This window comes from Sesamum indicum, linkage group LG8 (genome assembly GCF_026168435.1).
Source record: "Sesamum indicum cultivar Baizhima isolate 11 linkage group LG8, ASM2616843v1, whole genome shotgun sequence".
NCBI classification, from domain to species: domain Eukaryota; kingdom Viridiplantae; phylum Streptophyta; class Magnoliopsida; order Lamiales; family Pedaliaceae; genus Sesamum; species Sesamum indicum.
In genome coordinates, this window is record NC_142664.1 from 2,483,568 (window position 1) to 2,494,884 (window position 11,317).

The window sequence follows — 11,317 nt, forward strand, 5'->3', positions numbered from 1 at the left end:
TACGACTCTCTTGTAATTTTTTATTTACGTTTCAATAAGACAACATATCTAACTGCTTGCTTGTTTATTCCAACGCGTTCGCCTTGCCAATTTTGGTTTCAATCTGTTTGTTATAATTCCTTTGATTTTCTCGAATTGTTGAATACTTTTTCGAACACCCTTTAGGTTCGGGATTGCTCGGATTACGTCCAAGGAATGTCGGAACTTTCAATGTCTAGGACTGTAGTTTAAGGCAACGGGGAAGACCATCTTTTCTTGACAAGATTCAGACATGTAAAGAAAGGTTAGATGATTGGCAGCGACAAAGTAGTGGATTCTTTGGCTGGAGAAGCAACTATTGATCATTAGGAAGGGGAGCATTCACTCGCACGATGGGCTTGAGAAAGGAACATTCAAAGGTGTATTGGAAACAATGTGGCAAAGCACTAAAATACATTCTTCTTCCATGAATAGGCCAATAAGGGACGTAAGATGAATAAGATTTAGAGGCTCAAAGATAGAGATGGGTTATCACAAAAGGTGGATCCAGAGATGAACTAAGATTTGTTACTACCATACTCCGAGATGGATAAGAAAGGCAATTTTTAGATGGCACTCGTGCCCGGTGGTGTGCCTCCAATTTTCAATCATCATTTTTGGCCATGATCTCATTTCGGTTGTGTTCTCAGTGTCTTACTCTTTCTTGTTCAATGGTTATGAGTTTGGATCCCTCTCCCCCACCAAAGAAGGGGATTCTCTTTCTTATTGTGTGCAAAAGCATTTACTCATTACTCTGCCAAGTAGAACGGGATGGTCACATCAAAGGAATGCACCCGGAGGTTTGCAAGTTGCAATAACCGCTGTCCTTATCAATCCCAGCGACATCATTGATAATTTGTTTCTGGAATGTTGATGGAGCAAACATCCTTCGCATCTCTTTGGGAAAGAAACGAATCAAGATTCTTATCACTAGCATTTTTAAAATGGTCAGTATCGCATCACAACTACTTTACTGCTTGGAAGCAGCAAAACTCAGCCTGTTCGAGTTCATAAACACTGTTGGTAGCTCATTTGGAAAGCCAAGATCCCGAGTAAAGTACGGTTAGTTTGTTCGGAAACTTTGCCTGAATGTTGTGCCAACTTCCACTAACTTGCTGAACCTCCCGTCTCGTTTTTCACAAGATGAAGACTACTTCCTGAAATGTCACCATGCACGACAAGGTAGGCCTTATCTCTACCGTTGCAATTTATTTCTACAGGAGACAGACCACACAATATGATTCACCATGTTATGGACACCTGGAGATAGATGACCGAGACCTCTTCCTTACGCTCTGCTGGTTTATATGGTGGGGCCACGACAAGAGAGCTATGGAGGCTGAGTACATGCCCCCAGACCACATTACTACCTCAGCTCACAGCTTCTCTCAAGCTAGCTTTTTGCCGGCCCAAGGCCAATGCATGCTCCTCTGATCAGGCGATCAGGCTCCAAGCACATTTAAAATGAACTTCGATGAAGCACGTTCAAGAACTCGGGACATTGCAATTCTTGTGGTAACTAGAAATAGTGATGGGGATATCATTGCCTAAATTCTCATATATTCCAGTGGCGAGAAATAGTGATGGGGCTATCATTGCCTGGATGCTCATATATTCCAGGACATGGCTGACTGTGAAACAGCTGAGGTGTTTGCCGCTAGGGGAGCTAGTTACAAATTCAGAGTATAATCATCTTCAAAAGCGCATGCCTTAGCCTCGTCAATGAGCTCCTATCTTTAGCTCAGGATCTCTCAATAACCGCTCAATCATGCATCTTACATGCAATGAATTCTTGCTCTTCTATTTCATTTCTACATATTAGTTGTAGACTCAACTCTCTAGCTCACAATTTGGCTTAAGCATGCTTCACCTCGGGTCGGCGGTTTTTCAATCTCGGCTACTGAAGTCCAAACTTGTCACTTGTCTGATTCTCAATTTGGTTGTTATATATTGATTGCTTTTTCCCCTGAAATAAAAAAGTCGGCTACTGAAGTCCAAACTTGTCACTTGTCTGATTCTCAGTTTGGTTGTTATATATTGATTGCTTTTTCCCCTGAAATAAAAAAGATAACGTGACATTCATATGTACTGGACTAAGAATTTACTCACGCACACGTCATACCCATTAACGAGATTCGAGCAAAGAAATCCTATGTAGCCATACATAAAACATGATGACGAATCATTGAAACAAATCCTATGCAGACGGACATTAAAACATGACGATGAATCATTGCAACAGAACCAACTCATAAATCAACAACATATCGTCATAAGGAAGCTTGAGAGTACCCCAAGAATTGTCAAATCTGTGAAGTATTGGTTTACATTGTGCATTTATATACAAGGAGGGCATTTGCATGGCTAAGTTAGATAAAGCTATGAGCCTAGGGAGATATCAAGAACACAATGAAAGAATTAAAAGGAAAAACGACCTAAAAGATCTCCAACTTAATAGGGATCAAGTCCCCAAGTTTCTGGGTTTCTTTTTTTACCACAACAGTAATCTACTGTACAATTATCCTGATGCAGAAACTACTATGAACAACCGTCCCGCATATATACAGATCATATTACCCGTTGAAGAGTGTTCTTCTCAGGTTGCCTTTGTACGGTTGTCATCTATTCTTTTTGGATCCCACCTGGTGATGGGATTCTTTCCTGCCGGTTGGCTGCAGCAAGTAAACATAGAATGAGGTGAACAGTCGGTAATTCAAAGAATTATTTCATCATCTGCTACCGGTATACAACGTTCATTTGGAGTGCTCTCTTGGCCGCAATGTAATATATTCTACATTGGCAATAGGCATAAGGTAACAGTTTCATATTATTTCGATGTAAGAAAATCTTACATTCATGTTAATCTGTAAAGCAAAAGTTTAAAAGTAAAAAGCTATAATGCACCAATTTAATTGCAGCAAGTTAGAGAAAATTCTTAAGCGGCCACGCCTTTGAAGTTTGAGACAACTTCCACAATCAACTCATTAACTAGAAATTTCAGTTTTGTATTCCGAAATGATATGTGATTGTCAGAATCACCCCTTCTTTTTTTGCAATCAGAAAGAAAATGATGGACATTTGGCATGATTACTCACAATTATTTGAGCGTCAGAAGTCTGCCCACTCTGACTATTTCTTTCAGAACAAACTCTCCTGGCTGCACATGATAATCTGTGGTTGAACTCCTTGATATGATTATAGATGCTGATGTTCATTGCATTCAAGAAAAGTAAAGAGTCAGACACCAATCCAACAGCCAAGTACCAGAAAGTAAATCCAGAAAGCTGAATTTGTGCCTATGAATCAGAACGGTGATCCATCCAAGAGTACTTCATTACATTTTCTGTATTAAAAAATATATAACCTTAGATCCTGTCCAAGTTTATAATCTAGTTAAGGGTTCTTTTGTTGGCAGCATATAACGACAGTTGGGTTAGGAACCAACCAGAGGTTCACTAAATGTTTGGTGACATACAAAATTGAAACAGCAGAGGGGCTTTAGTAATTTTGGTCGACTTAGTGGAGGATGATAATAAACATTTCAATAACCATATTAGAAACTAACAAATCAGAGTTAAATATGAATCATAAAACACTACTTTCCCTGTTAAAAATACCACGAGTAAATCCACTAACATATGTTTGATGCACACCTATACCTCACTTTTACCCCTATTTACCATAGTCATCTACAACCTGTCCCTGTGCCAATTTCCCCAAATTAACCTAACCATTCCAACTTTCAATAAAACATATTCCGTAAATCAGAAGGTGTGAAGGAACAAGAAAAAGACATCTTACAACTTGGCATATTGGAGTGAAGGTCCCGTGCATGGGAAGATGATACAGCTTCAGATATAACATTTGATTCAAAATGCAGTATCCTATATAAAGTTCAAACTCAATTTATTTCGTTTATCATGACCTTATTGGACACTTCAGTTTGTTTCCCACGTGCGCTATTGTCAGGTGCTCAACCTCACCTTTGCATGTCCACAAGCTATATATATTTGACATCAGTGAGTGTAAAATTTGGGAGGGATGTATACCATTCGTGTTGGTGCGAGAAGTACAACAATTACAAAGAGTGAGAGAAGGAAAAAGGAAGTCAGAGGTCATACAGAAGGTAATGGGTTTCTGGACATGGAAGGCTAATAAGTCTGGGCTAATATTTGCTCTGGAGTTATCCCTACCCATAAATAAACACGTCGGTGCAACTATCAGGCATGATGGACACAAGTTCAAGCTATGTTGCAAGTGCTACTTAACCTGTGCTAGAGAGATTTCACCTCTGTACCAGAACACATTGTTTACCTTTTCGTTGTACCTTAACACATGATTCAACGATTATACGAAGAATCACTTCCATTTACTAAACCAGGTGATTCTCAACTTCTGCTTCAAAGACTTCAGAATGCCAGGTCATCTATCCCCTAACTCTAAAGTCTAGAAACGCTATGTATGTGCAGAACACTCAACTTGTGTTTAAAAGGATCATTTAATATCAAAGGAAGCGGAAAGTCTGCTTTCCAGCTAAATAAACCTTTCATACTAATATTTGCTATGGGCCAAAATCTAACAATTGAAACACACTCTGCTCTATAATCACATCATCTCCACCATGCTTCACTTGCCACATCATTTTTTGCACCAAGTTAAGAAGTAACTTACTACTAGATCTTACAACAACCATAGTTTGAAACATTACCTACTCCCTACCTTGTACCATTGAATTATTCCAAAATGTAACCTCCATTTTTCTCAATTTATATTCTACCTAACTCTCAGTAGCTATTTCGGAATCTAAAAATTCATGTTGTTCACACATTGTGTGACATTCTTGATGAACATCCAAGTATGCGAAGTTTGCAACATAAGCAAGCACTCCCTCAACTGGGCAATAAGCAAATAAACATTTACATTTAAACTGAGAACTCAGAAACAAAAGATTGAATTAATACCTTAGTCGGTGTCTGTTGCAGGCTGTGAAGAAAGCCACAAAACCATGAAGAATACTTCGGAGAGCACGGAATACCTGATACAAAAGAACCCTGATAAGTGAACCAAGCATGTAGCACCAATTACAAGGTCAATTCTTACAAAAAACCACCTGGGAGAAAAGGTCATTCCACAGAGAACGCCACATTGAAACCTCGTACGAGCTCACTGTTGACTCAACATCCCTGGTAAAATTGAAAATGCTGCTCGCAAATAGCCAAAAATCTCCAACTAAACCACATACAAATGTACACAAGAAAGCCACGAGGCTAAAAACTCCAAAGACCAGTCGAAACGGAGCATAAAGAACTTCCCACAGAATCCAGATTATTGGATATATAACACATGTTGCTGCGATCAAATACAATACACAAAAGAATCATAGTATTAATAGTCTTCGAAATCTAGAGCATAGAGAAGTACTAATAAAATATTAGCTTAGAGGCAGTGCTAACTCACCAACATTCCACAATACCACCAAGATATACCATAGTGGCAACAGTAAAATCTCGACAATGTCTCCTACCAATGTAAAAGAAGACTCCACCACCATCCAAGTGACCGAAAAGAAACTCACTGCTAGTTGAACAAACATACTCCAAAGAGGAAGGAATAATTCCAAGAACTCAGCAAAAGGTCCAGCCATTGGCTCTATAACGAACGAAAGACATGAACGAACAGTCCTTGTCACCATGAGAAACCACTTGATAGCCTTCTGAGAATTATGAAGGAACAACATAGTTCCCAAATACTTTATTCTCGAAATCATTTCCAATGTTTCGATCCAATCAAACAGGGGTCCAAACAATCTAGATGCTGTTGCCTTAAGGAGGGGTACATTCTTGTACAAATCATAGAATCCAACGAGAACAGTGACGATTGATATAAGCACATAAAGAACTCTTGCCAAAGGACACATCCATGGACGATAAATATGGCAAAATACTGGGTAAGATTGAAGGAAAATAACCCAAGACGGAAGTCCAGCTTCAAGTAGAGTAAGTAACCGTAAATCAGACATAATTATGTCCTTCAGTTTAAATGGAAGGTCGTGATCGTCAAACCGAAACAAAATCAGAACATCCCTGTACAGAGTTGGGTCATGCGTTTCTTGACAATCACTTGGATCAGTGGCCTGCGACATTATCTCAACAGTTGCCTCTTCTTCTTCTCCCGAACAAATCCCAAGGTCACAATAAAGGGATCTCATTACTTTCCTTCTTTTGTATGGAGTATTAGGGGGAGGTGGTGTCAGTAGTCTATTTGTCCTATTTACCTTCTTTACAGGATAAACGCTAAAACTGCTAGTCAGGGGAGATTCATCTCCAACATACAGCTCATCACTTATGTCATCAGTATCAGTGTTGTTTGTCCTAGGGAAACTTTCTTGAGCATCATGGAAAACCTCCCCTGCTACAATCTCAAACTTAGTACTAGAACAAATAAAATTTTGAATAATTGAACTGACATTGAGATACTGGTGGCACACTTGATATGAGGTAATTTTAGAAATACCTAATGTAGCATCCAAATGCTCTTTCAAAAGAATCTGTTCATTGAGTGTCCCTGGGAACCATGAACATATCAACCTTGCTGCTTGTGTTATGCTATCAAATTCCCATCTTCTCATGACTTTAGCCTCTATTGCAAGTGACGTATCCGTCTGAACAAGGCATACAAAGGAATGGAACTCAGACGTCATGGAACAGATGTCAAACTACAGCACTTAAATGAATACCTCAAATAATAGCTACCTGAAGCTCATTCAAATAGTTAATACCACGTACATCACTCCAAGCAACCTCAAACACAATAAAGCCGTACAAGGTTCTATGCAACTTGCTGTTCGCAATCAAAGAATTGCGAAGCTTCTTTACCGGTAGCAAAGCCCTCTTCCTGGACAACATCAAAGCATCAATCAATGAGAACCACTTTTTGAAGTTTCTGAATTTCCCTGTGTTTGATGAGGAAGAAGCCTGTAACTCTGAAAGTTCTCCTATCATCTTTCTGTCTTTCCTCCCTTTCGTGTTCGCGAAGGGGGACAACCTAGACTGTATAATTATCAGAAAAGCATTTTCAAAACCTGAGTTAGTGACTAAAATTAAAGATCCGGAATCCTGCTAACTAGAGTGAGGCAAAGATGCTTCAGCAACCTTAGTAACCATCAACTGCCACAAATGTGTAGGCCGCGACACAAGATCTTTTAACCATGGCCTATTGTCCACCAAGATATAGAATTTTCCACTGTCAGAGGCCATAAATAGGCTGAGATGTGAAAGATAGGACTGTAAATCCCTGAAAAACATATCATGGTAAGTAATCAAATTGAGAGCCACATGCACCATCAATTTTAAACATAGGCAAAAAGATGAAGGAGATTATGCTCAGCACCAAACTTAGACGAAGGCACAGGGTATACATAATGGTATATGGCATGGAATTAGACCAGGACAGGATTCCTCAACACAACCTCAATCCCATGGTCTCGTCAGGTAAAAATCACCACGTGATAAGCCCAACAGGCAAATTAGTCCTGCTGCTCGACAGTAACACAAGACCTCAAGGAGCAAGTGAGAGTTGCAGGAGCTTTACCCAAACAACCACTCAGAACTATCCTTTATCTTGGACTCAGAAGCATATTCCAGTACATGAACGATAGGAGAAGACACCAAATGGGCCCACAGGCCTATCTCCGTTTGGAAAGTCAACAGGGCCCAGCCAGTAAGAATAAAACCATTAAACGCTGACTCTCCACTTCTTTATATGCTTCATTCTAACCAAGAACCTGGAGCTAAGTTGCATTATATATCCGTAACAAATTGCAAAAAACCGATATTTATAGGTGATTTAAGCTGTGGAGTTTGCAACATCCCATACACGGCAGCAAGAAATACTTGTACTAGTCAGTTAATTTCATCAGTCAACCCAATCAGTACTATCCTTTATTCTAAAAAGACTTGGAACTCATTTTCTTGGAAAGTAGACGTCGAGTAATTTTTGGATTTATATTTCAACGGGAAGAGGGGAAGAGGGGAAAAGGGAACATCTAGTCCTGATCAGAAAGAGGGAGGAGAAGCAATAGAGAGAGAGAGGCTGGAGAATAGAAGCTGAGGTCCTCTAGCACTGGCCTAGAGGACAAATCTAGCCAATTAGGACATGGTTACTTCAGATCATTAGCTTGTATTGGACTAATAATATAGGCTAGTCCAATATTTACTAGGTTGTGGTCGGTTTGGCCAATAACTCCTTTTGCACATTGAAGTAAACAAAAAGTAATTTATTAAATAATAATCATATTACACACATAATTCGACTTCAATCATATCTTTCATTAATCATATCTTTTAAGTAAGCATGCTCTTAAGGTACCGGTAACCGAAGATCCACTATCCCGCAAAAACTGAAAATTTTCATATCTGGAAGAAGCCTCCAAGCCATGATTTCAGGAGGATAAGGACTGTAAATGTGAATCTGAAAATACATACACTTAAGCTATGTAGTCATTTCACCACCAAAAGGAAAAATACATTCTAGGATTGTTTTCAGTTAAAAGGGTATGATTTAATAAAAAAAGTTCTTCATACATCACACCTATGATTTACTAACAGATACAAAGTTTTTAACCTTGCAAAACTGAACCCACCACTATCGCATTACCTCTGCACATTATACAGAGAACCAATACCATCTAACACAGGCCAAAGGCCAAGTACCTTAAATTACATTCCAGACAAGAACATGCACATACGATTGTAATCTTAAGAGACATTCAAATGGCTTATCAACAATAAAAAAAAACCAGCTCCACGAATGTGCATGCATATGACGCATCAGCAAATGAAAGAGTCAACAAATTCAAACACAGCACATAAGCCTTCCAAAACTACATTAAAACCCAGAATTGAAAAGATGATTTTACCCTATTTGTAAGCCTGTTAACGGAAATACACAGCGGCCATTGTCTCCGTTCCCCATCGGCCACAAAATGAGTCCTTAAACCTCCCTTATTTCTCAAACTTACACCAGCCACCTCTGTTCCATCAGATTAGGAACAAATTCACAACATTGATCAGCAACTAAAAGATGATCCAGCCCCCCCAAAAGTGAATATATTCGCAAAGAGAAGGAAGCAAAACCTGAAGGAAAGAATGCTGAAGGAATCTGATCAAGGAAATTCCATAACAATTCCTCACAAGAACAAGCAAAACAGCAAGCACCACCGCCAAACTTCATTAAACAAAAACGAAATCCAAGAAGAAAGGCGTAAAAGAGTTGGGCAAAAGCAGAAGCAACCGACGGCGAAAATTGATCTGATGCAGGAATCAAAAGGGCAGGAACAAGCACGCCCACCGATACAGACACGGGTCCCCTAAAGAATGTCAATACTGAGACGACTCTCTACGGGGAAAAAATCAGCAGAAACAATAAAGGCCCGCCATTAATATAATGCAAGATTTCTAGAATTTATTACAGAGGGTATAGGAATTGGGATTTGGAATAAAGGGTTTTACTTTGCTTATGGGAGAGGTGGTGGGCATAGAGCAGGGACACGTTGACTGCGTGTCTTTGTGCGTCCTCTGTGTGTGTGTGAGAGAGAGATAGGGAGATTGATTAGAGAGAAAGCGACGTCATCCGGTTGAACCATTGCCATCAGATTTTGTTCTGATCCAAAAAGGGTAAAATGGTAATTCACTCCAGGCTTCCCGCCACCGCCAGCCGTGTAACTGTTAACATGGGATATATCATATATCCTCATGTCATGTGGCCTCCCTGTTTTTATTACAATATATATATATATATATATATATACATATACATACATATACCCTCATGTATTTTATAATTTATATTCAGTTTTAATGTAATAAAATAATGACAATTATTGTAATTTTTCGGATCCAACATTCTGAAAAAAAAAATTCATAAAGATCACGAAAATGTAATTTAAATAATTACAGTTGATAATGGGGTGAAAATTTTATGTGGGATTTACGATATATTAATAGCTGTAATTAATTAGGATTTCGATAATTTTCAAAAGTCACGCCTTAATATCATTTTTACTTTGATTTATTAGTTCAGATATTCCATTTAATCACCTTCAGTTCTTTGTTTAGTTTATTTTGAAGCGGGTCGGTATAATTAGTAGCTAAAACTCATTACTATATCTGATTATGGTTGGATTGCAATTCTAAAATTATTTATACCACCCCTCGTCGTGCCGAGTTAAGGAGGCCTAAGTGATATAGTCGATGATATAGATCAAGGTGCTTAACTCCTTCACTCGGCCTTAGGTTGATGTGTTGATCTAGTCGTACTTGCACTCGTAAAAGTCGATAAGAGTAACAATGGATGTGTCTCAATTACATCCTTCCGATACTCAACCTGGTAAGGTTGGTACGAGAAATAGTTATTAAATGCAATAACAGAATATATCTGGCATTTGAGATTACGCGTTCATAGAATGGTCGAACTGCACGACCCAATCTGGGCTACTAATCCGAAGATGATATGAAGATCACAAGTAGTTATTGAAAAAATGGTGATTAAAGTTAAAATTCTAATTAATGAATTTATTTCGATCAGAGCAAATGATTAGTCCGATGTGCAATACACATCAAGCTCGTCACACGAGAATACTGATGGATGGCTCCCAATCATCATCAATCGTGTAAAGTAGACCAGATACGTGTCAATCACTAAGGTGGTCGATACTTCAATTGTAATGATGTGTCTATTCTAATGAAATGATATGTCCTTTAAGTAAAATAGTAAATGATGCATCCATCGGGATAAAAAAATAGCTATTCTACTCACAACGTCTTCCATTTTTCAATCGCACATGCTTATTCGGTGTTGCATTTCCAGTTTCAATAAATAGGTCCATCCCATTTCAATTTATTGTATCAATTGGAAAAGCATTTAAGAGCACTTCAAAATATTTTACAAAATCAGCATTTCGTCTTTTATTTAAAGAATTCCAAAACACTTCTCTGATTCCCTGTTTTTCAAGATTCGTAATGTCAGTCATTGTATTTCAGAGTACAATTATAATTAAAACTCAAACATCATTGCGGGGCAATATTATCATAAAGTAAAAGAGTCCGACTCTCGATTCGATCAAATGAACACAATTATCGCACTATAGATTCCATTCAGAAAAATGGAATGATTCTCAAAAAAATTATGCAACTATAGCAAAAGGATCCTAGCTATAGTCAAGTGTGTTTTGAAATTTCAAGATGATTTATACAATAATTTTTTTTTGATTATGACAGACTGCAAAGCAGCCAAATTTATG

General features: G+C 38.4%; 1 protein-coding gene across 3 annotated transcripts; it reads right to left on the minus strand.

Annotated features, from left to right (window-relative positions):
- Window positions 1-2,291: 2,291 nt before the first annotated feature.
- On the minus strand, window positions 2,292-9,607 carry LOC105167456 (G1/S-specific cyclin-E protein). Of its 3 annotated transcripts, none has more exons than XM_020696070.2 (10): window positions 9,153-9,605; window positions 8,936-9,048; window positions 7,170-7,311; window positions 6,771-7,067; window positions 6,532-6,679; window positions 5,476-6,429; window positions 5,129-5,367; window positions 4,980-5,053; window positions 3,114-3,222; window positions 2,292-2,690 (listed from the first exon to the last, which is right to left on the minus strand). In XM_020696070.2, exons 2-10 carry the CDS (start codon window positions 8,989-8,991, stop codon window positions 2,637-2,639), a joined length of 2,073 nt encoding a protein of 690 aa, XP_020551729.1. In that variant the 5' UTR covers window positions 8,992-9,048; window positions 9,153-9,605; the 3' UTR covers window positions 2,292-2,636. The 3 variants fall into 3 exon arrangements, with proteins under 3 accessions (XP_020551729.1, XP_011085495.1, XP_011085496.1); XM_011087193.3 differs by having other exon boundaries at window positions 2,670-2,809; window positions 9,153-9,607; XM_011087194.3 differs by having other exon boundaries at window positions 2,670-2,809; window positions 5,476-6,426; window positions 9,153-9,606.
- Window positions 9,608-11,317: the final 1,710 nt, after the last annotated feature.

Excerpts from the sequence above, each read along its gene's own strand:
- LOC105167456 (XM_011087193.3), bottom strand. The coding sequence starts at position 8,991 with ATGGGGAACGGAGACAATGGCCGCTGTGTATTTCCGTTAACAGGCTTA. Across the intron at positions 7,068-7,169 it reads GGCAGTTGATGGTTACTAAG|TCTAGGTTGTCCCCCTTCGC; the intron begins GTTGCTGAAGCA and ends ATAATTATACAG. Across the intron at positions 2,810-3,113 it reads CTTCTGACGCTCAAATAATT|AATATATTACATTGCGGCCA; the intron begins GTGAGTAATCAT and ends TTGCCAATGTAG.